Source organism: Gopherus evgoodei, chromosome 15, assembly GCF_007399415.2.
Source record: "Gopherus evgoodei ecotype Sinaloan lineage chromosome 15, rGopEvg1_v1.p, whole genome shotgun sequence".
Lineage (NCBI taxonomy): Eukaryota > Metazoa > Chordata > Testudines > Testudinidae > Gopherus > Gopherus evgoodei.
Window position 1 is genome coordinate 2385546 of NC_044336.1, and position 24952 is coordinate 2410497.

At 45.5% G+C, this 24952-nt stretch overlaps 1 protein-coding gene across 9 annotated transcripts in view; it reads left to right on the plus strand.

The window, feature by feature from the left end:
* Positions 1–24952, plus strand: part of LOC115635673 (butyrophilin subfamily 1 member A1-like) — a 67455-nt gene that overhangs the window by 33942 nt on the left and 8561 nt on the right. For 5 of the 9 annotated variants that reach the window (XM_030534771.1, XM_030534778.1, XM_030534779.1 and 2 more), the window contains 6 exons: positions 12174–12455; positions 13335–13451; positions 16184–16204; positions 22135–22155; positions 23856–23876; positions 23989–24015. In XM_030534771.1, coding sequence (XP_030390631.1) covers positions 12174–12455; positions 13335–13451; positions 16184–16204; positions 22135–22155; positions 23856–23876; positions 23989–24015 — 489 coding nt within the window. The remainder of the gene's footprint in view (positions 1–12173; positions 12456–13334; positions 13452–16183; positions 16205–22134; positions 22156–23855; positions 23877–23988; positions 24016–24952) is intronic. The other 4 variants (XM_030534776.1, XM_030534780.1, XM_030534775.1 and 1 more) reach the window with 3 other exon arrangements.

Sequence of the window (24952 nt, forward strand, 5' to 3'; positions counted from 1 at the left end):
GCAGTCGGTGCTGGGGAAGAGGGCTCAGCTCGGGGAAGTGCCACGGGTTCTGAAGGGGGATGCAGCCTGGGGAGGCACCGTGGTGCTGGGGAGGGGGGGTAAAGGTACAGAGGGGTGAATCACAGCACCAGTCCTACACTACGCTCGGATGTATCTGTGGATACCACAAATGGTTGGTTGAAGTCCGTGGCCCTCAGTACAGGGTCAGACGTAAGGGCTGCCTTAAGCTGGTTAAAGGCTTTCTGACACTTCTTAGTCCACTGAACTGCATTTAGCTGTTTTTTCCTGGTCAGTGGGGTGGCAATTTGGCTGTAGTGTGATACAAATAATCTGTAATACCCAGCCAAGCCCAGGAAGGTTTGGACCTGCTTTTTTTACTTAGGGACAGGCCAATTTTGGATAGTATTTATCTTAGCCTGTAGGGGGTTGATAGTACCTTGACCCATCTGGTGTCCAAGGTAACCTGTTTAGGCCTATTTGACACTTTTCGGCCTTAACGGTTAGTCCTGCCTCCCTTATGCGCTGGAAGACAGCTTGGAGGTGTTCCAGGCGTTCTGCTCGTGAATCTGAGAATATAGCCACATTGTCAAGGCAGGTGACTGCAAATTCCCCAAATCCAGCCAGAAGGTTATCTACCAGTCTCTGGAAGATGGTGGGTGCATTTTGCAGTCCAAAAGGAAGCACATTACATTCATAAAGCCCCATATGGGTGATGAAGGCTGACCTTTCCTTTTCTGGGTCATCTAACAGCACTTACCAGTACCCCTTAGTTAAGTCTAAGGTGGAGATGAAGTGGGCATGTCCCAGTTTCTCCAGTAGTTCATCTGTGCATAACATTGGATAGTTTTCTGGGCAAGTTAGAGCATTTAGCTTATGGTAGTCTGCACAAAAGCGAATTTCTCCGTCTGATTTGGGAACCAGAACCACTGGAGAAGCCCATTGCACTCTCAGAGGGGCGGATTACACCCATCTGTAACATGTCCTTGATCTCCCTTTCTATTGCGCTTTTGGCTTGAGGAGACATCCAGTACGGTTGGGCTCTAATTGGGCGAGCATCACCTGTGTCAATGGAATGGTACACCCGTTCTGTCCATGCTGGGGTCACTGAAAACATTGGCGCAAAGCTGGTACACAGCTCCTGGATTTGCTGTCGCTGCTTACACCCAAGGGTCATGGAAAGACTCACCTCTTTCACCTCACAGTTGCTTTTTTCTTCAAAGTATACTCCTTCAGGCCACTTAGTGTTGTCTCTCTCCTGGGCAGTAAACTGGAGAATCTTGATTTCTCAGGAATAAAAGGGCTTTAGAGAATTAACATGGTATACTTTAGGTTTTAGGGTAGGGTCTGGGAATGCTATGATGTAATTAACAGCTCCCAGATGTTCTTGGACCATAAATGGACCCTCCCACGATGCTTCCATTTTATTGGCCTGGAGCGCTTTCAGTACCATGACTTGGTCACTTACTTTGAAGGAACACTCTCTGGCATGTTTATCATACCAAGTCTTTTGCTCTTGTTGAGCATTTTGTAGGTTTTCTCGAGCAAGGGCTAGAGAGTCTTTGAGGGTGTATTACAGCTTGGTTATAAAGTCCAAAATGTTAGTTCCTGGAGAAGATGTAACCCCCTCCCACTGCTGCTTCACCAACTGTAATGGCCCCTTAACTTCATGGTCATAAACGAGTTCAGATTGGGATGTGGTACAGCCCTGTAGGCAAAGAGCAACTGCTGCAACACTAACTCCTAATAATTGGAGTGTTCATTCACAAATTTATGTATCATGGCCCCCAAAGTCCATTAAACTTCTCCACTAGGCCATTCGTTTGATGGTGGTAAGGTGTGGCCACCAAGTGGTTCAGCCCATGAGCTTCCCAAAGACGTTTCATGGTACCTGCCAGGAAGTTAGTTCCTGAATCTGTAAGGATGTCAGAGGGCCAATTTACCCTGGCAAAAATGTCTGCAAATGCCTGGCTTACACTTTTAGCCCTGGTGTTGCTTAGAGCTACTGCTTCTGGCCATCGGGTAGCAAAATCCATGAAAGTCAGTATGTACAGCTTTCCTCTGGGTGTCTTCTTAGGGAAAGGACCCAGAATATTCTCAGCTACTCACTTAAATGGAACCTTAGTTATGGGGAGAGGTGCCTTGACTTGATCTTGGAATTTTCCCACCCTCTGGCACAACTCCCAAGACCAGACATAGGTAAAAATGTCCTTGCCCATTACTTCTCAGTGGAATGACTTCCCCAAATGTTCCTTGATCCTGTTCACCCCAGCATGGCCACTAGGGTGATCATGGGCTAAGCTCAAGAGCTTTCCCCATACTTAGTTGGAACTACCAACTGTCTCTGAGGATGCCAGTCCTCCTTGTGACCACCAGAAAGAGTCTCCTTGTATAAGAGTCCTCCTTCTATAACAAACCTGGAACTGTTAGAAGAGCTGAGAGGCAGTGGGTCAATCCGTGCTGCCATCCAAGTTCCCTTGAGTCTCTCATCCACTTGCTGCTCTGCCTGGAACTGCTCCCTTGATGCTGGAGACATTAGTTCCTCGCTGGGTTGTGGACTTGGGCTTGGTCCCACTGGAAGCGATGCAGGTGATGGAGTTGTTTCCATTAACTGTGAACTGCTCTCTGCTATAAGAACATAAGAACGGCCGTACCGGGTCAGGCCAAAGGTCCATCTAGCCCAGTATCTGTCTACCAACAGTGGCCAATGCCAGGTGCTCCAGAGGGAGTGAAGCTAACAGGCAATGATCAAGTGATCTCTCTCCTGCCATCCATCTCCATCTTCTGATGAACAGAGGCTAGAGACACCATTCTTTACCGTTCCTGGCTAATAGCCATTTATGGACTTCACCACCATGAATGTATCCAGTTCCCTTTTAAACAATGTTATAGTCTCAGCCTTCACAACCTCCTCAGGTAAGGAGTTCCACAAGTTGGCTGTGCGCTGTGTGAAGAAGAACTTCCTTCTATTTGTTTTAAACCTGCTGCCTATTAATTCCATTTGGTGACCTCTAGTTCTTGTATTATGGGAATAAGTAAATAACTTTTCCTTATCCACTTCCTCCACATCACTCATGATTTTATATACCTCTATCATATCCCCCGTTAGTCTCCTCTTTTCCAAGCTGAAGAGGCCTAGCCTGTTTAATCTTTCCTCGTATGGGACCCTCTCCAAACCCCTAATCATTTTAGTTGCCCTTTTCTGGTTGCTGGTGTACTAGGTGGTATTTCAGGCTCCAGTGGAGCCTCTTGTGCCGGTTTAACTGCTGCTGCAAGTGCAGGCTCTGTGGTGCCCTTTGGTGCTGGCTCGTTTGACTCTGGTGGAGTTGCAAGCACGGGATCTGGTGCTGACTGCTCTGCCAGTTCTGATCCTTGGGATAGTTCTGGCTGGGTTCCAGGAACTGGATCTACAACTGCTGCTATAGACTCTGGTTTGGGGCTTGGTTCCACCACCTCTGGCTGGCTTCCTGTAGGAGGCTCAGGAGTGGAGTTAGGTCTGGAGGCCTGTTTAGCCTGGCTACGGGTGATCATCCCCATCGTTTTTGTTAGACTACATGGTTGGCTAAAGTCTTCTCCCAGCAGCATGGGAATGGGATAATCATCATAGACTACAAAAGTCCATATGTACTGGACAGGCAACCTTGTACTGGACAGGCAATTTGGCTATAGGCAAGTTAAAAGAGTTGGCCTTAAAGGGTTGCACTGTCACTCGGGCCTCTGGGTCAATGAATTTGGGGTCCACCAAGGACTGGTGGATCACTGACACTTGTGCGCCAGTGTCTCTTCATGCAGTAATCTTCCTCCCACCCACACTCACAGTTTCCCTTTGCTCTGGGGATATTTGTGAGGCATCTGGGCCTGAAGGCTGTCAATGGGACTCAAGGGTGATGAGTTGCAGTTGGCTGGTGCTCTTGGGCACTTGGCCTTCACATGCCCCAGCTCATTACATTTAAAGCATCTCCCAACTGACTGTGAGCTGGGGCGAGGTGGGTGATTGGAGAGTGGGGTAATGGGACGAGAGGGCATCTGGGGTTTCCCTGGCTGTGTGGAGGGACTTGCGTTGGGATGACCTCGATGGTGGGGTGTCGTCTCGGGTTGCCCCTTCTGGTATCCTCTCCAACTGCTACTAGCTTTCTACTTCTCCGGCACCTCCACACATTTGTTTAAGATCTCCCCTGTCTCGATTACAGTTTGGGGCTTCTCATCTAGGACGTACTTTTTTATTTCCTCAGGAACACTCTCTAAGAGCTGCTCCATTTGTTTTAGGAGAGACGGATCTTCCAGAGAATTAACACTTGCTCCTGATATCCAGGCATCCCAATTTTTTACAATGTGGTAGGCATGTCGGGAAAATGCCATGTCTGGTTTCCGTCTTAGGGTTCTGAACCGCCGATAGGCATGCTTGGGTGTTAGCCCCTTTCTAATTCTGGCCTTTTGTTTAACAAGTTCATACTCGGTCATGTGTTCTTTAGGCATTTCAGCTGCCACCTCTGCTAAGAGTCCACTGAGTTGTGGCCTCAGCTCCACCATATACTGGTCTGTCGGGGTGTTGTACCCAAGGCAGGCCCTTTCAAAATTTTCTAAGAAGCCCTCTATATCAACGCCTACCTTGTATGTGGGGAATTTCTTAGAATGGGGAGCAGTACCTGGAGAAGGACTGTTAAGGTTGGTTCAGCTTAGCCTTTTCCAGCTCTAAGTGCTTCATCTCCATTTCCAAGCACTTTGCCTCTGCTTCTGCCTCCAAGCGCTTCATTTCCAAGCGCTTCTCCTCTCTTCCACCTCCGCTTCCAAGCACTTCATCTCTAGGAAGAAATTCCTGTCTTCCTCAATTAGAACTCGGTCTGGGTTAAGGGCATCCCTCCAGCTTGGCACCGGGATCTGGGACTGGGGAGGGCTGACCCTTCCCCCTAGGAAGTCTCCGGTCCCCCATCCCCTCCCTGCATTTCTGTCATGGAGCTGGATGTCTGGGCTTGATCTGGGTCTGTCTTCTCTGCGGCGTGCCACTTTGGGAAGACTGGTGTCTCTAGAGTTTTGGTGCCTGACCTCAACCTCATGCACAGGCTGCCCTACGCTAGCCTAACTATTTCGTTACCAGAAAGCTAGAAAAGAAAAAAAGAAAAATATAAACTGCTTATTGGACTCCCTGACTTCGCAGGCTAATTCCCCTGGTGTGGCCTCATGCAGGTGAGTCATTGCATTGTAACTCCCTTGCTGGACAATGGCTGTTGATGGGTTGTTTGATACGGCTCGGGTTTTGGTTGATTTCCTTGCTGTTGCCTCTGGGGAGTTAATACTGGCTGAATCCCCTAACTTACAGCATGTTTTAGTGACAACCATGCTACACAATTCTCATAACTTCATATGCATTGATGATATACATATTTGGATTGAGAAATGACTTTCAGCAGATCATAACCTTTTCCCTGATACCTTACAAGGCACACTTTATATGTAAGATCATAATTATATGAAAATGAGGAATATGGGGGTTACAGCACGCTCCCCCAAGGTATAGAATGTCACAGTGTGTGCATGTCATGTTGGGACCAGGCGTTGCTGCAGCAACAGTTTCTGAAGTCAATTGATTGTTGTCTTAATAAAGCTTGTTGGATTTCACCCTTTTGATCTCCGCTTCCACTGCTCAACACAGAGTGAGATAATATTCAGTGAGGCAATAAATACACCATGAGCCTCCCAGGCAGATCTGCCAAGCAGCTCATGGTGCTTCTTCACAACAAGGCTGACAGAATGTGACTTACAGCTTTCCTACACTATGGGGGCTACAGTGGCACAGCCACGGCACTCTAGCTACACCGCTGTAACCCCATAGTGCAGACACAGACTAAAGTGATGGAAGGGTTTTTCCATTGCTGTAGATAATCCACCTTCCCAAGCAACAGTAGCTAGGTCAACTTCACCTGCGTGGGTCTGAGATTGTTAACACTTAACCTGCTGGCACTCAATCTTTACCATTTGCTCAATCTGCTTCTGCATGTTGTCTCTGTAGACAATTGTCATACAAGTCCTGGTATCATACTGGTGTGAGCACCTGCAATCCATTTCTTGTGAATTTATTTTTTGATGGTTCTGATGCAATCTGTGTCTCAGAAGATGTGGTGTCAATTCTGATCTGCATGCTGCTCATTGGTTCTTCTGATTTAGGTATCTGTTGCATATTTGTTGTTGGCATTGTACGGCCAAGTCTTAGGTGCCTTCTATTACATAGAATCATAGAATATTATGGCTGGAAGAGACCTCAGGAGGTCATCTAGACAAACCCTCTGCTCAAACCAGTACCAACACCAACTAAATCATCCCAGCTAGGGCTTTGTCAAGCTGGGCCTTAAAAACATCTGTCCCTTTTTCCTGTAGGTGTTTCAATGTAATATGACTATAGCTCCTGTAGTTATTTCCCATGCTGGTGACCAAACCTTGTGTTGTTTCCATGCATGTAGATCTCAGTGATGGAACACAGATAGAGGCTTAGCTGTCCAATCATAGTATTTCTTCTGTCATTCTTGTAGCTGTTTTAATCTGGTGTGAGCACTCTGCAGTATTTTGGGTTGTAGCAATGTATATGAAGATGGAAGAGTTGTTCTTAACATCTTTCCTTTCAGCAACCTTGCGAGACAGTATTCCATACCTCTCAGTGGGTGTTTCACACGTCAGAAAAACTAAGTAGGAATCTCTATCCAAAGCAGCCATTTTGTGAAACATTGATTTTATCATCTGAATGGTTCTCTCAGTTATTCCATTAGATTGTTGCTATCCAGGACTGAGTGAGTGTGTTTCACACCCCAAGATCTCCAAGTTATGCATTTCTATGCTTGGAAACAGAATTTTGTCAATCGCTAACTTTTTTCAGATTCCATGTCTTGAAAATACAGCTGTCAGTTTAGCAATAACGGAATGTGCTGATTTTTCTGACCAATGCAAAACTTCTAGAAATTTGAAAAAGTAGCCCTCTAGGAGTAGATATGAGTGTTTGCCAAAGTAAAAACTGTTTGCAGATATCTTTTATCATGGGATATCAGGAATCTTATAAGACCATAGTAGTTCTTTTTGGTTACTCACCTACATTCCTGATACACCCTGCATCCTTGTATAAGTTATTCTATGTATTGGGATGTACCAGGCCAGTACATTATCTACCTTGATCTTGCTTTAGCTCTCTGAATGCCTGGGTGAGACTCATGCAAGTATTTCCTACCTTGTATGGTTAGCAATAACGATATTGTCACCAGCCATTAATAAATCTTGTTGTAATGAAATAGTGCTTTGCACAGCCCAGTATGGCTGCACTCTGTCATTCACTTTTCTTCTATGTGGCCAGCCTTCGTGTACTGTATTGTGTAAGGCTTGCAATACAGGGTATTCCTGTGTGTCATCCTTCAGTTTGTTTAACAAATATGTGCCGAGTGTAAAGGTGGCCTCAACTGCATAGATGACCTTTTCATCAGTGATTTCATCATTTGGGTCTGTAGTGCGTTCCACTGCAGCGCTTGACAGTTTGGCTGGCATTAACATTTCTTTACAAGATGTATGTGTGACTTTTAGATCATAATTCTGTAACTGAAGTAGCACATGGTATAGATTTGCGGCTCCTTTTACAACGGGTTTGGAGAATACCAACTTCATTGGCTCATGATCAAACTGTACCTCAGTCTTGTTACAGTTCAGGGCAATTGCACCTGTATTTCCCCTTAGTGGTCACATAAGGGCACTCACAATCAAGCTTCCGGTTCCCCAGCCATTGCCTTTCTTGAGTTGAAACCTGTGTGGCTCTCCTTCCTGACCAGAGTATTTCCAGGCTGAACATGCCTGCCTTCACAGTGTATTTCTCAGTCTGCTGAAGCAGGCCTGCTTCACTTCTCCCCTTAGTGATGGTACCCAGTGTAATTGCTACAGTTATAAGCTACCACACAACACTTCCTATTCAAGCCTAGTTTATTACTAAATGTGACCGGGGTCCCAGTGGGGAGCCAACTGTGGTCACTCAATTAGGGTGAACTGCAAAGAATGGGGAAGACAATCCCCATAACGCTGGTGAATATTTCCATACTTAAATTTACCAAGCCAGCATAAACAGCTTCTTTATTGCCTTACTGGTTACTCAGAAGTCAATAACACAGTTCCCTTAAAGTGATCCAGCCTCAAGCCTCCATCCAGGTACCCATGTCAAATATGATGAAAATTTCTGTAAATCTTGTTTCGTAATCTAGAAGAAAAGGTTCTACCAATCCCAAAGGATTGGACACATTACCTCCCAGGTTAATGAATGTTTCAGATCTTACCCAAATATACGCTACAGCCAATTCTTATTAACTAAACTGAAATTTATTAAAAAACAAGAGAGAGAGAATATGGTTAAAAGATCAATATACGTACAGACATGAGTTCAATTCATTGAGGTGCAGATTCATAGCAGAGATGGTGAGCTTTGTAGTTGCAGAGTTCCTTTAGAATTCAGTTCATACGTCATAGTCCAATGTCCAAATCTCATATTCAGGGCATATCAGCATAACTGGGACCTCAGCCTTGCGACTCAAACTTCCCCTGATGAAGTCTAAGCAGATCTGAGATGACAGAATCAGGGCTTAAGGATCCTTTATACAATTTCATGTCCTCTTTGACAAGCTGAGATTTCTTTCGGGAACAAAAGGGAATTAGGATGACTTTGAAGGAGGTCCATCACTGGTACTTAGCTATAAGAATTAACATAAGGCCATTTGCCTTTTCCTCCACCATTCACAGTACATTTCAAAGAGAGATGAATACCGGGATAGCCCGTGTTTACAATTCATTTAAATGATATCAGAGAACAGCATAGACAGGGACTGTTGATTATATTGTGGTGCTCATACATATGTAAATACACAAAAACACAAACGTTATCTCAATACATCTTTTGAGGGTTATTTATTTTGCAGGATGTTTTACTCTTTCTAGCCATGCATCACACTAAGGTAAAAGCATTACAGAAAAAACATATTAACAACAATAGAAGAACTTCTATGCATGCTAATATGCTTACCAAAGGTCACCACTCCATTTATGCAAAGGCTCTTAGTGACAGTCATTCCAACCCTTCCCTAAGGATCAGTCCCTCTGAATCTATCTGTCACTGCAAAGGAGATATCTCTGCGATCACGTATGACAAGTATCAGAGGGGTAGCCGTGTTAGTCTGGATCTGTAAAAGCAGTAAAGAGTCCTGTGGCACCTTGTAGACTAACAGACATATTGGAGCATGAGCTTTCGTGGGTGAATACCCACTTTGTCGGATGCATGTAGTGGAAATTTCCAGGGGATGGATTTCCACTCCATTCGGCTAAATGCAGTGCCTTGCATGGTGTCAAGAATCAAAGGGGTAGTCGTGTTAGTCTGGATCTGTAAAAGCAGCAAAGAGTCCTGTGGCACCTTATAGAAATTTCCACTACATGCATCCGACGAAGTGGGTATTCACTCATGAAAGCTCAAAAGCCCTCGTCCCCAGCCCCACCCCAGAATCTGCACATTCAGCCAGAGTCCTCACCCCCCTACACCCCAACCCCCTGCCTCAACCCTGGCTCCACACCAGAGCCTGCATCCCCAGCTGGAGCCCTCACCCTCCCCACCCCTCCTGCCCCAGCCTGGAGCCCCTTCCCGCAACCTGAACCCCTCTGTAACAATGTGGGACTCACCCCTGCGATGCCTCCTGCTGATTGTCTCAGGAATTAGCTCTCCAGCCATCAGAGCGCCCTCTTCAGGTCGGTGATCTGTCTTACAGCTGTGTCACTCCCAGGACCCTTGTTTCCCTTTCTCTGAGGTGCTGCCCCTCTGGTAGTAACCCTCAGTCACAGGGTCTTCCCTCCCAGGGGAACTCCCATCCCCAATCCCCACCTCGCCTCAGTGTAAGGCTACTGCCAGTCACCAACTAGCCCCCGTTCCCTGGGGCAGACTGCGATATAAGCCACTCATCACTAGAGAAGGAGGATTTGGACCTGCTGCCTTTCTCTGCAACTCGGTACCTCTATGGCAGGGGTCTCCAATGCGGTGCCCGCACCCTGGCCAGCGGTCAAGCATCTGCTGAAATGCCGCTGAATTTCAGTGGCATTTCAGTGGCGACGCCTCTCGATGATGCTGCTTGCCGCCAACAAGCGGCACCATCGAGTGGTGTCGCCGCTGAATTTCTGCGGCATTTCAGCGGCGACGCCTCTCGATGACGCCACTTGCTGCTGACAAGCGACGTCATTGAGAGGCGTCACCACTGAAATGCTGCAGAAATTGAGTGGCATTTTGGCGGATGCTCGACTGCCACCACAGTCCTTCGTCTGGCACCTGCCAGACGAAAAGGTTGGGAACCACTGCTCTATGGGGCCTTGGACAAGGCCCTGCAGCCTGAGGAGTTGCTAGCCTGGAGCTCCCCAGCCCCTTTGGCCTTTCCCCAGCCCTGTCTTACTCTAGGTACCCTGAGCTTCCCAGCAACCAGGCCCCTCTCTCTCTCTAAAAGCAGAAATAGACTCTCTGGGCTCCTGGCTTGCAGCCTCTTATAGGGGCCAGCTGTGCTCTGTTTGGGGTGTGACTGCAGCTCTGCCTGCTTCCCCCAATCAGCCCATGACTGCCTTCTCCTCCCACAGCCCTTTCCTAGGGCTGTATTAAGCCTTTTAGGGAAGGAACGGGTGTCCACCCTGCTACACCCTCATTACTGGCCCAGAACCTGCACCCCTAGCCCAGAGCCCATACCCCCTCCCACACCCCAACCTCCTACCTTAGCCCAGAGTCCCCTCCCATACTCTGAACCCGTCAGCTTCACCCCCCAGCCCAGAGCCCCCTCCTGAACCACAAAACCCTCATCCCTGGTCCCACCCCAGAACCCACACCCCAAGCCAGAGCCCTCACCCCCTCCCACACCCCAACCCCCCTGAGCCAGCCCGGTGAAAATGAGTTAGTGAGGGTGGGGAGAGCAAGTGACGGGGGGGGGGTGTGGATTGAGCAGGGGCAGAGCCTCAGAGAACGGGCGGGGTATGGGCAGGGACTCAGAGGAGTGGTGGGGCAGGGGGCAAGCCAAGGGTGTTCAGGTTCGTGTGAGTAGAAAGTTGGCAACCCCAGGGTTTGTTCATACTATGCTTGATATGGGGTGTTGTGGTACCACCCTTCTGGAATGTGTTTGTGTGAGTGTCCTGTGCCTAGCACTTCTTAGGAATATCTGTGTTTCTCCAATATCATCCCTGTTCTTGCCAGATTCTGTAAACTTAGAAGCAGGTGTGTTTTATAGCAGGGCCTGCCTTCTGCTCACAGCCTGACTTTCGCTAACTTTGCTTTAGATCAGCAAAGCTTGCCCACTACTTTAGTTCAGGCCTCTGATACAAGGTGCGTCTCAGACTCTCTCTTTCTACTACAGCCCATATGTTGACACACAACAGATCCACTGTCCGCAAATGTGTGTGTGAGAGAGAGCTGGCAGGAGGCAGCAGGCCACATGTGCTCCTCTCCCTTACTTTGTAGTAGGGCTGTGGAATAACTGCTCACCTGCTACTGCAGCTTGGCACTTGTGGTTTCTAATCCTCAGCCCCTCATACATTCCATAGAGTCATAGATGTTAGGGCCAGAAGGGACTTCTATGATCATCTAATCTGACATTCTGTCTGACACAGGCCAGAGAATTTCACGTAGTGATTCCTGCATCCAGCCCAGTAATTTATGGGTGAGAGAGAGCAATTCTTAAATTTATTTTAGGAAGAGGCTTACAATTCTGATTTAAGGACTACAGGAAATGGAGAATCCACCATGTCCCTTGTTCCAGTGATTAAGTACACACACTTTGAAAAATTTGCACCATATTTTGTCTGTCTTCAGCTTCCTGCCCCTGGAATTATTTCCTGGAGCTTACAGCCAGTTTAGTTGGACTGCTCTCTCTGTTCAATGATACAGTCTATCATTTTATTCTTGATCTGAAATATGCTGTTCATGCTGAAATGGGCTTCCAGCTTTAGGGCTCAGGCAATAGTGAAACACTTCTTATAACCAGAGCTCAGCAGTGACACAGTGAAAAGCTCCTGCATTTATGCATAATCTCTGCAGAAGGGACAACGATCCACTTCTCTCTTCTCCTGAAGGATTAAACGCTTGCCTTCCAGGCTAAAGAGATCCCTGTAGCTTGTGTAGGGTTCACATGTGTCACTCCATTCCCCTCCAGGTCTGGGCTCTACTCCCCGCATCTCTATTGACAACTACCAGAGCAGAGGGATCCACATGGTGTGCGAATCTGCTGGATGGTACCCGGAGCCCCAGGTGCAATGGAGAGACTTGAGGGGGCAGCACTTACCATCCCTGACAGAAAAAATAACTCAACATGATAACGGCCTGTTTGAAGCACAAATTTCCATTATTGTAACAGAAACTTCCAGTCAGGATCTGTCCTGCTCTGTCAGCAACTCCCACCTCAACCAAGGGAAAGAATCCATGGTCTACATCGCAGGTTGGTGTCCATGAAAGCCACACAGATCAGCAACTCAGCAAAAATGTGATATGTTTAATTTAATTTAAGTATTGGATTTACAACGTGCATGTGCATAGAGCTGCTCTGAGGCTGTTCATTAAACACAGCGTGGGTTGAATTTAGGGAAGGTTAGACTTCGTGAACCTGCCTTCCAAACTGCAGTTGGAGTATAATGAAACATGACTAATTTTGGTAGGGAGTATTCAGTAGTGTGTTTTATTGCTAACAGTTGCTAACACTGTTAACATGCCTGGAGTTGAATTGGCATTCACAATGGAGAGGGAGCCTTGAAAAAATTCTGTAGTGTAGAAAAGGCCCCTTTGTGCAGCCAGAATGGGCTCTCCAAACTGGAGCTGGGAGGGAAATAGTCTGCTGTCCTATTAAGATTTTCAAATTTTCAAAACATTTCCTTTTCCCCATGGGGAAAAAACTGACACATTTCGCAAGTTTTCATTAAAACAAGAAAGAGAGACCCTCCCCACTTCACAATAGCCTGCTGGTCAGGGCTCTTACCTGGGATTGGGGGTCAAATCCCTGCTCCAAATCAGGCAGAGCAGGAATTTTACTCTGGATATCCCCTGTGAGTGTCCTAGCCACTGGGCTAGTGGCTATTCAGGGGTTTTGCTCCGCTGGTTGTGACTAGAAATTCCATCTTGGACCCAAGAACCCTTTCCTGTAAAATATTTGGTTATGATGAATTGGTGTTTTCTGATAAAACAAAACAAAAACAAAAAGTTTAATTGAAAAATTCCTGATAATTTCTACTTCCAACCAGTGGCACATGGTCAGCACAAAAGTCCTACTAGTGATACAGCTGTTCTATCAATGTTTTCAAGTTCATGAGACTTTGTCTTGCAGATTCTTTCTTCCTGGGGGCCTACCCCTGGAATGTGGCTGTGTACATACTCCTGATTGCTTTGGGTTTGCTCACTTTCATGGCCAGCTACTTCTTCTGGAAGCAACACAAGGCAAAAGGTAAAGTTATAAGGGGAGAGTACAATGTACTCAGAGATTTCCTTTAAAATATAAATTAGTCTAGAGTGGAGGTGGCTTCTCCATAGTTAAAGATGCAGCTACATTTTTATTTGAAGCCACATTTTGCATCATCTCTAAATTTCCCAAGAAAAGTCAGATTATCATAAATTGACAAGGAGTCTGGTGGCACCTTAAAGACTAACAGGTTTATTTGGGCATAAGCTTTTGTGGGTAAAAACCCCACTTCTTCAGATTTTTTACTCACTAAAGCTTATGCCCAAATAAACCTGTTAGTCTTTAAGGTGCCACCGGACTCCTCATTCTTTTTGTGGATACAGACTAACACGGCTACCTCCTGATACTTGGTACCATAAATTGGAAGTTCTGTACAGACCCTGGGTGTAATTTGTGAAGGAAATCTGAAGTCTTCCATTACTTTTTGGCCATATCTTGGGAAATAAATGAAGGACCTAGGAGCCACATGAAACATATCACTTGATTCCCATTGCTAATGTCTAGTGTGGATGAAACCAAATGACAAAGCCAATGTCGGTAATTTACAATATGAAATGATTAGATCGTCACTTGAGAAATACAGAGTGCTAATAGAACACCTGCGCAGTACAGTGAGAAAGTCTCTTTCCCATCAAAATGCCCTTAGCCTAAACAAGCTACACTGGACTTGGGAATAAGAGTTCTGGGCTCATATATGCCACTGATTGGTTTTATACACTTCACAGCCCTGATCAGAGAGCACAACCAGATATTCTTCACTAGCAGGGTTAAAACAGCAAATCTTTTAAGTGAAGACAAGCCCTTGATGTCTTGTACTAACTCACACAGAAGGTCTGTGGTAGACCCTGGAATTGAACCATGGTCACTGAAGTCCCAGGCTAGGGTTCTAACCCCTACCTCTCTGAGGCCTGTCTGCAAAGGTTGCCACCTCCTTTCTTAACTCATCAAACTTTAAGGCAGAGGACCAATGATTAGCTAAATAGAGACCACTTTAAAAGTAACACCTGCAATTATTATTTCCATTTCCCTTCCTGCAGCCTGGCATTATTAACTGTCACCACCCAAACCCTACTCTGCATAGGGAGCTATTCATTTCTTCATGGGACTTCCCATGATGCTCATCACTGCAGTGTCTGAGCCTCACAAATTGCCAGCTAGCTCTGGTAGTGTCAGTCCCATTTCCTCTTCTGTATCCCATTTTTTCAAAGAATCTTTTACCCTGCATAAGGGTCAAGCAATGGTGCCCGATCCTATGGGGCTGCTGATGGTCCCTTCCTGAACTGTCAGACAACATGCCAATCTATCTCTGTCACTATTCTAGCAATTCTGTAGTCCTTTCTAGCAATTCTGTATTTTTCTGTACTACCAAGTTCAGCGTGGATAGCCATTCTCAGGGGCTGGCTCCCAGTCAGTCACAGGAGGCTGTTCTCCACACGAGTATTGAAATGGCTGTGACTGAAGTCTGGGTAACTGAGGAGATTTGGTTGTTTTCATGCTGTTGGGCCTAGCTCAGAACTAGTCCAATACAGCCAAGCTGACCTTTATTCCCCAAGTCAGTTGAGGAGAATGCACAAATAATTCAGGGTTTGGGTTCCAATTTTGTTTTAAAAAGTTATTAAGATTCATAGTGAACAGGAGAACTTTAACCACAGGTGGGAGGAGTGCTATGACAGGCAAGTGCAGGCCCCTCTGTTACACAGGGCAATGGGAGTGGTTGTATGGAAGCCTGTTGATACAGTTCATTGCCAGCCAACCTGTGCTCTGTAGAATGTGCAGCATTTGTACTGGACTCTCCCCCTTTCTAACAAGTCTCTCCTCTTCTCTCATAGCGGCACATGTGGCAGAGAGAGTTAAGGATCTTCTATGGGAATTGCAGTGGGGGGGAATCTCAATCTTTGGAACAATTTGCTGGTGCCTCCAGGCAGCTATTAGGGGATCTGACGAATGAATGCTCAACTCGGTGGTTATTACATGCAAAGCACTTCCTGCCCCCCTCCTACCCTACAGTGTACCCCAGAGAGCCCCAAGGATTGCAGGAGTTTGCCCCACATGAACAGGCATAGGCTGTAAGCAAGTGCATGTTACAGTCACCCTTCATTCTGTCACTGACTGGGATGTCAATGATATGAAGATGTTCTCACTTCCTACTAGGTTTATAACATAACTTTTATGTAGATGGTGGCCGGGGCAGAGTGGCTTGGAAAAGGTCAGTCTTAAGGCTTTGTATAAACTAGACTTTCATCAGCAAAACTTTTGTCGTTCAAGGGTGTGAAACCCTCCCCCTCCAAACGACAAATATTTGCCGACAAAGCTACTGCCGCTTGTTGGGGATGGAAGTTTTTTGAAGGCAGGAGAGCTCTCTCCTGACAATAAACAGTGGCTACACTGCACTCCTTTTAGTGACATGCCTGTAGCGACACACTATGTCACTAAAAGGTGTGTAGTGTAGACATAGCCTCAGAACCAGAACTGTGAATTTTCAGCCTTTCTGACATCTTAAACTTGTGTTTTGGTAAATTTTGTCACTGGAACATTATTTTATTGTTTGTTTTAACCACAGCCTCAAGTTCTTAAAGTTAATGGTGTTTTCCATTTGGGATTATTATCTTTCAATTGACTTTTATGGGACAAGAGCAGGCCCTAATCCAAACTCTTATGGGATTTTTTATGTAATATGCTATTTATAAACCTACACTATATTCTGTTTTTGATTTTAGGGAAACTTGTTGCGGACCTTGGTAAGTGTCATAACCCTCTCCCTGTTATAAACCTTGTTCCTTGTTACACCAGGGGATGGAGCTTCCCTGATCCATGCACCCTCCTGACCCGACACTCTGCACTCCCTCTGCCCTTCAACTTTCTGATGGTCACCATTAGCTGACTGACTCTGCCTATACTCTTGCTCATGAGTCCCACCCTGACCCATTACTCTTATTTGCCTATCCCCATTTCCATGGCCATAACATTCATTTCCAACAGCCGCCACAACATTGACTCTTGCCATCTCCATTCACACCTACTCTCCCTACACTTAAACAGAACAAGGACATTCCAACACAAAACCATTCATTTCCAGTTAAGCTTGAGCATTTATATATAAACTCCAAGGCTAAGATCAGAGCATGCTGGTACTGAGACAGAATGAGGCCAATGTCATGTTGAAGGATCACACTTAGTATCAGAGACAAGTATGCTTTAAAACCAATACCAAGAATTCAGTTCTCCACTCATGAACTTTACTCCAGTACTGACTTCTTCAAATTTAAAGCTAGAAGGGAAGAGAGAAATGCAATCATGCCACTGTGTTAGAGTTCTGTTTGTTTGGGTGACTTAAAAAAGAAAACAACTGCAAACCATACTTCACATTTTTTAAAGTGGAACCTTAAGTTTTAATTTCCATGATTTTAAAAGTTTGAGAGTTTAAAAGAGTTTCTTGTCAGTGTTTTCTGGAGGAGGTTGGTGACACATCTGCTCAGCCTGAACTCCAGAATTTCGGGTGGTTATGTGTGCATTGTAATGTTCCTTGAAATGTGCCCAACAGAATGGTATGCAAGATACAAGGAAGGGCATATATGCATTTTTTGACAAATTGGCGAAAAACAAGCTGTTAGGCTGAGGCTCTCGTAATAATTGAAATTACAAATCAAAGTACATCTACTTACAAAGACATAAAGTAAAGCAAAAACTAAATCTAAGATATTCTGGATTCTGACTGATTGTATTGTGGCCCCCATAGAAAGGTCTATCTGTGTCACACTGTCAGTCAGTCTCTTGTAGCAAGGCACCTCCTCTACCTTGGGGGGGAGCCTGGAGTAAGTCATCCCCGCTCTGGACGGTGCTCATTTTCCCACTTGGGGGGTTATTTCCCAATCTTTTCCTGGGAGGTCTCAGGGCAGGCCTCAGACGTGCTCCTCCGCCAAACAAACAAACAAACAAACAAACAAACAAACAAACAAACAAACAAACAAACAAACAAACCAATGCCAACACAAAAACGAAGGTGATACTTTTCCTAACCCCAACTCGGAGGGCAGGTGGCCTTGTTATTGGCCTGGGGTGCCAGGCCTTCCCCTAGAGAGGCAGTCAGTTATGTAGCCTCCCCTGTATAAGGAGAGCAGCCATCCCTCCCCACCCCACCCCTCCTCTCCTCTCCTCTCCTCTGCTTCCCCAGGCAAAGCCTTTCTCCAGGCTACCACTAGCCTTGCAGTAGCTTGTCTCACCTTCTGCCTCCTCACCAGAGGAGGACTTTTTAAAGATCTCAGGCAGCTCTTAATTGGATTCAGGTGTTCCTAGTCGACATGAGGTAGCTCCTCCTCAGCTTATAGGGAAAAGGGCCTCTATCATTATGGCTAACACACTTGCCTTCCCCTACCCTCTTACAGCTGTCCAGCCTGACTTTGTCATACTCCATAATAATCATAGCGCAGTTACATTAAATTACAGTCAGAATTATCCCCAGGTACCTGGCAGCATGAGATCTCATCTTTTGCCCTTTTCTTTCTCTAGAGCAGGGGTTCTCAAAACAAAATTTTTGGTGTCCTGAGTACGGCCACCAACTCTTGCTGGTGGCCGCTATGACAATTTCTCCTAAAATACTTAGTTAACTTTAGGAAAAACATATAAATATGAACATATACACATCCAAATCATAGTAATTTATTTATCTAAGGGTTTTTTTGCAGACTAAATAATAAAAATAATGTACAGTTGTCTCTATTCTTTACTAGCCCTAAACAGATTAGAAACACAGATAAGGTACTTGGCATTCTTGTCTTGTTTCTTTTGCTTTTTCGGTTGCATTTTTGTTTTAGACTTGCTAGCTAGTAAGTCTGCTTCTGTGAAAAATGATATTTGTATATTTGTTAATATCTCTTTTCACAGCAGACTTCTTAGCTAGCTGGGAGGCAGTGAAAAGATATATTAACAAACATATAAATATCACTTTTCAAAGAAGACTTACTCAGCCCTGGCAATCTGGGGGATAAATTAAGTTTTGGATGAGGAGATAGGTAGAGAGGCAGTGGGGGCCAGTGGTGATGGGGTGGATGGGTCAGGGAATGGACCCTGCCAGGTCCTGCTGGTGGGAGGCCAGAGCCTGTGACCAGAGCCCAGCGCCGCGCAGTTGGAACCTTCCTGGAGCCTGCTGCCTGCCAACCCAAGGCTGCAGCCAAAAGTCAGAGCCCCACTGCCCCTGGGAAGTGGGGAACTCACACCGGCTGTCTGCTCCTCCGGTGTCGTGGCTCCAGAGGGAGGCAGTGCCAAACCTATCCTGGTGGTCCCAGGGGAAGGGTCGCAGTTTTCCCCCACCCCTCCAATCACTGCCTAGAAGGCTGTGGCCACAAGAAAAGACCCTAGTGGCCTCATTTGAGAAACACTGCTCTAGAGACTGTTCAATCTGAAATGGAGAGCGAAAGAGGTAAATGTCTCAGTCATGACAATGTGTTAGCATTTTCATGTAATGTCTCCAAAGAAGGGGGAAAATGAGAGTTTGTATCTTTATCTCTGGATCATGTGGTTAAGGGGACGAGGGCTCATGGAAGATCCCTGCTACTGCTGCAACAACCTCATGATCCTGCCTAGGAGCTATAGCAGCAGACCCCACTGCCGTGCTGCAGCCACTGCAAACCTTGCTGCTGACAGAGCTGGAACAGTTCATGGGCTGGCAGCAGGAGGTGCAACTGGCCCAGCAAGAAAGAACTCACCAGCAGAGAGAAGGTCTTCTGTGACAGTTCATAGATCTGCCCAGGGTGGAAATTTGAAGACCACTGGGGAAGTGTCCTGGGTGTTGGAACCTCAACCTGTCCAGCCTGGCCTGAGAGATGATATGGAGGATTTTCCAAACACCCAAGAAGGCTGCAAACCCCCCTGATTGGAAGGAGGGGGGCTGGATCAGCTTGGTAATGCTTTCTCCATGATTGAGGATCAAATTCCCTCTAAGGCTTTAAGTGAGAAAGAGGCCAAGTCATGCCCCTCTCTGACTCTGTCAGCAAAGGCACCATGAATGGTCTGAGCCAAACCCTTTCTTCATGGGGTTTTCCCACAGACAGTAACGCAATGATTCCTGGACAAAGCTATTCCCTAAGTTAAACCTTGAGTTTAGAACAATGAACGAGAGTGTGAATGCATAGTCTTGCAATAGTTAGGGCTGGTCAAAAATTCCAATGGAACAGTTTTCCATCAAAAAATTCAGCTCCATCTGAATGTTTTGTGGGAACGTTGATTTTGATGAATTTTTTATGGGAAAAAGTTGAAATGTCACATTCAAAAATTTCAAGATGTTTTGATTTGGCATCATCATTTTGACTCATTTTGTTTTTACTTTAATATTAATATGGATATTTTATATGTTATAGTACTGTATTTCCATAATATATGTAGTATTATGTCTCCAATCCATATTATATTTCATATTTTAATATAATATACATGTTTAAATGAAACATTTTAACACTATAAAAACAAAGCATATCTATACTTTTGCAACAAAATGTTTTGATGGACCTGAATTCAATATTTTTTGAATGTTCATAGGAAATTTCAAAATGTGAGGGTTTTATTCTGATTCTGAGCATTTTTCTTCCTGCAATGTTGGAATTTCCCACGGAAGAGAAATTCCTTTTTTGATCAGCTCTAGGAACAAAACGTGAGGGTCTAGCCACCAGAAGCTCAGAGCTGAAAACAGTTCTTCCAGCTGAGCTCAGTAAATGCAGTGCTGGAAAGAGACAGGGACCCAGCTGCACCTCTTGTACTGTGGCATCTCTGACATTATAACTAGGGATTGAAAAACACTGTCACTCTATGAAGTTCCACCCACAAACCAAGCTCAGCACATTTGACCACTTGGGATGCTGTGACAAAGTGGGGATTTTCACTTGTTATGTTGTATGTAAGTCTTACTGTTGAGCCTATGTGAGTTTTACTGTTTTGCATGAATACTGTGTGTGCCTCAGTTTCCCTGTGTGCTGCACCAGTACGTCAGTGGTGGGAATAGGAGTGTGTGACTTTGGTTGAGACCTCTGGGGCAGCTTGCACGTATGCTATGACCGGTGCCCTTTGTAACTTGAGACGCGGGAGGGGGATGCAACTAGGTGATGGCCAGGTAACTCTTTTTGCCTGGGAAGCGAGACCAAGACAAGGAGGAGGAGCAACAGGGGTGTCTGAGGTCGGGTCGCTCGAAGCTGGCAGTCTGCTTGGGGGGACTGGAAGAGGGGGAGTCCAGGGCTTCTGGCCTGGGACTCCCCAAGATGGACTTGGCTGAAAGTCACTGACTTCTGTGCTAACGAGTTCTGTTCTACACTGTGTACCTGTCAACTAATAAACCTTCCATTTACACTGGCTTAAAGTCACGTTTGACTGAGGAATGGAGGTGCAGGGCTGTCTGGCTTCCCCAGGAGCCCCGGCCGGGTGGGCTCGCTGTGTGAAGCACATGGTGTGGAAGAGGATGCTGAATGCTCCAAGGTCAGATGCAGGAAGGTTGAAGCTATCTAAGCTTCTTGCCCTAGAGACAGTATGCTCAGAGAGAGGAGACATGCTCCCCCAGAGTCCCGACTGGCTTCATATGGAGTAGTGCCAGACTCCGTGACAGATCCTAAAAGAAGATGTCACTCACAGTAGCTTGTGCTGTCAGATGGATTCCTCCAGAGAGCACATGTACCAATATGACCATGAACACTCTTCAGGGCTATTATTATAGTGGGAGCTGATAGCAACATCCTTCTGTGTAAGATGCCTAAGGCTTTCCATTATAAAAGATTCTTTCAAACTTTTTCAAAAGTTTATAATTCAGCCGAACCTGAATGGAATATCATGAGACAAGTGAAAAGCACTTCTCTAGCCCCAGGGCTTTGTTCCAGCGAAATAGCAAAGTCTACTGCAAACAATGGAAGTGTTAGACTTTCTCCAAAAGAAGATACATGGATACTGTGCTTTGACTTCGGTTGGTGAATAAAGTTTTTGTTTCATGTTAGAGTCTCTCTGTAGGGGCATTCATAAATGTTGAGGACAGAAAATACCATTCTGAGCATCCATCCTGACCTACTGCTTAACACAGGCCAGAGAACCTCATACAGGGACTGCTGCCTCAAGATCATACCTTCTGGTTGAGCTAGAGCAAATGTTTTAGACAGATCTTGATTTGTGTGGTCTTGAATTGTGTGGATGGTTTCTTCTTGAATAGTCAGACAATAGACCAGGCATTATCAGTCACAGTCTTAAAATTCCCTTCCTTCCTAATAATTCCATATTTTTCAATATTGCCAAATCCCGCTCAGCTCTGATCTCACAGCAGACAGTCGCTAATCCACCCAGCATTTTCATGCCACTACGAACATGAGTCGCTAACTGTGAAGACTGGTTTGCTGTACACAGCGTCAATGTTATTGACCATGCCTAAATATTTGATATCCCGGAGAACTACAATCTGTAGAGCTCAGCTTAGAAGGAAGCTAGTATATTTCAGATAATATTTATTTATCTTGCTTCATGGCATTTTGTAAAGATGGGATTTGGGTTAAAAAACAAGACAAAACTGAGGCCCTTTTGGCTATATAGTAACTATAGTCAATGGGAGTAGATCTAAAGAAAGGTTGCTGATAGAATTAATTGTTTAATAAAAAATGCAACATTTAAGAAACATTCTTCTCTTTATTACTTTCCTATTTTCTTTTAGAGATATATCTTGCAGAGAAAGGTAAGGTTTCTTTGTTCATTTTAATGGGAGAAAAAGTTTACAACAAGTTGCCTATATCATTATTATTTAATATTTGTATTGTGGAAGCACTGAAGGAGTCAGCTGGTGCTAGGTGCTGTACAAACATATAACAAAGAGCTGGTCCATGCCCCAGAGACCTTACAATCCCAAATATAAGAAGCGAGACAACAGGTGGATATAGACAGACTGACGGGGCTCACCAGGGAACAGAGGGACGATTGTGATCAGGGTGATAAGCACCTGTCACAGCTCCTCAGCTGTCAAGTGATTCATAGGCTTTCTTGCAGAGGTGAGTTTTAAGAAGTCTCAAGGTAGCAGCCTCCTACTTCCCTGCTGGCTACTAAGATTTTCATATAGACCAATTACAGTTGCATAAAGGCAAAACCTGCCCACACAAGCCCTTAACAGTAAGCAAACAACAAGTGCAGAGAACTCTCTGAACACTGATGAATCATGGTACCCATTCTTTCTAGTAGCCCCCTGTCCCCTCTAACGAACAGGGAAACACCTTGTATGTGACACAGTCCCCTGACTGACTCTCACTAACCCTTAACCCTGCCCTCAGCAGCGTTAGCAGGTGCTTGCTCTGGCCCAGTGTCTGCTGGGGAAAGGGTGAGGCAGGAGTTAAGCTTTTGACACTTTAATGCAGAGTGGATTAATGGGGTGTGTGGTTCCTTGCCTGGGGAAGGGAGCTCCCAGCCTGAGCCCAAGGAAGCACTGAGAGATGTGCCAGTTCTGTCTCCACAGCCTCACCCCTTCTTTGCTTATGCCCCCTGCCCTTACTATCTCCCCCAGCCAGCCTCCCTATCCCTGCTCTGGCCATCTCCCCACACAGCATGGGCCATGTCAGGGGAGCCAGCCCTGTCCCCCAACCTATGCTCCCCTTGCATGTTTCCCCACATATCCCTTTCATCCCAAGCAAGGGTGGAGAGGCCTAGGCAGCACTGTCACAGGAGCAGACAGGCATGGAGGGAGGGAGCTGCAGTTGGAGGTGGTGCCAGGGCAGAATCTCCCAACTCAGCAGCAGAGGCCTCTTCTCCCTTAGAGGAAGGAGCTGGGCTCCCCAGTTTTGCTGTGCCAGCAATCCTGTCTGCTAAGACTCCTCCCCATGTCCATGGGGGACTCCAGGGGACACCCCACCACCCATCCATTCCCCATCCCTGGTGATTTCCACCCAATCAATAGCATCATCTCTTCCTGCCCACAGCACTGGTCTAAGCAGCCTCCCTTAGCTTGTATGAGGAAGGGTATGTGTAGGAGGAGGAAGGGTAGGTGTAGATTTTGCTCTGTCCTTTAATCACTACTGTGAGAATGTTCGTCACTTGTAGTAATAGTTATAAAATTCCTATGTGGTTCACATTGGCCAGGGATAGAGTAACTGGAAAAATTCATAGATTCCAAGGCCAGAAGGGACCACTCTGATCATCTAGTCTGACCTGCATAACACTGGCCGGAGAACTGCTCAAGTAATTCCTAGTGCAGGAAAAACATATCAACTTGATTTAAAAATTTTCATTGATGGAGAATGCACCACAATCCTTAGTAAATTGTTCCAGTAGTTAATTATTCTCACTATTAAGTTTATGGAAATCAGGCATAATTTTTTTTATTTCATTAATTTTATGTTTGTTTCAATAAAATTTCTTACTATATATCTATTTCTATTGATTTGTTTTTAGAGAAGCTCCAGAATGAACTTCGTAAGTGCCATTCCCACCTTCACCCAATATAAACTTTATTGTAAACTATTTCCTCTTCTGAGGGTCTGGTGCACAGGGCAGCTCTCATCTCTTTGTATCTACTTTTTTTCAGAGTTGAGAAGAGATCAAATATATCAAGGTAAATTCAGCTGATATTTTATTCATGTCAAAACTGGGGAGATCTTTGCCCCTTTTCCTTTTGCAGTGAACAGGCTCATAGCAAGAGTGACAGAATTCAAGGAGTATTTTCAGAGAGATGGGACAGATGTTCTCCTTTGGGTAAAGTGGTGATTAGTGAGAGGGGATTTTCAACCTTTCCGGGCTTACACTGTTCTGACAGGATCATTTCCATTACACTGCTCAATATGTTCTGCTGAAGAGCAGTTTTCCACACTCCCCAATTTAACTCTCCATTCCCTTCTAATGGAATATGAGGAAACAAGGAGCATGTTGGTCATCCATGGTGCTGGGGAGTTGTGCTCTCTAAGGGATGCTGTGGGTCCCAGGGAGTATGGTCATCTATTTTACCTTATATTTAAAGATTTGCAATGTACAATGGATGGGGGATTGCTAATCAGATGTGGAGCCTTTCACTGGTAGGCCATTAGTCTCAATGTCACCATGTGAGTCTGATTTTAGGGATCATAGCGCAATGAATAGCTGGTGACAGTTCAGTTACAAACAATTAATGGCTGTGCTCTTATCCTGAAAGACTCATTCACGGCTGAATGCACCACAGAGACTCACCTGCCCATTACCCTTGGAAATGAATTTTGCATGTGTCAGGTTTGAAGCAGATTGGCAGGATAGTGTAGGAGACTCTTGCACTACCATCACCTGTACTGTACCTGGACAATAAATATGGAAGAGCTTTAGCAGCCAGTGTTTAAATGCTTCTCTCCTTTCCAGAACTACATTCATGCAGCACTCTGACTCAGTATCTGTCAGCAGAGTGTCAAGTGTGCTCAGAAGAGCGGGAGAGTGAAGGGAAGGAGAGTGGGATGAGGCTTTCAGGTGCAGTTTAAGTTGTTACCATCACAGAAAGTTAGGGTTAATTTTAAATCATAATTCTGGAA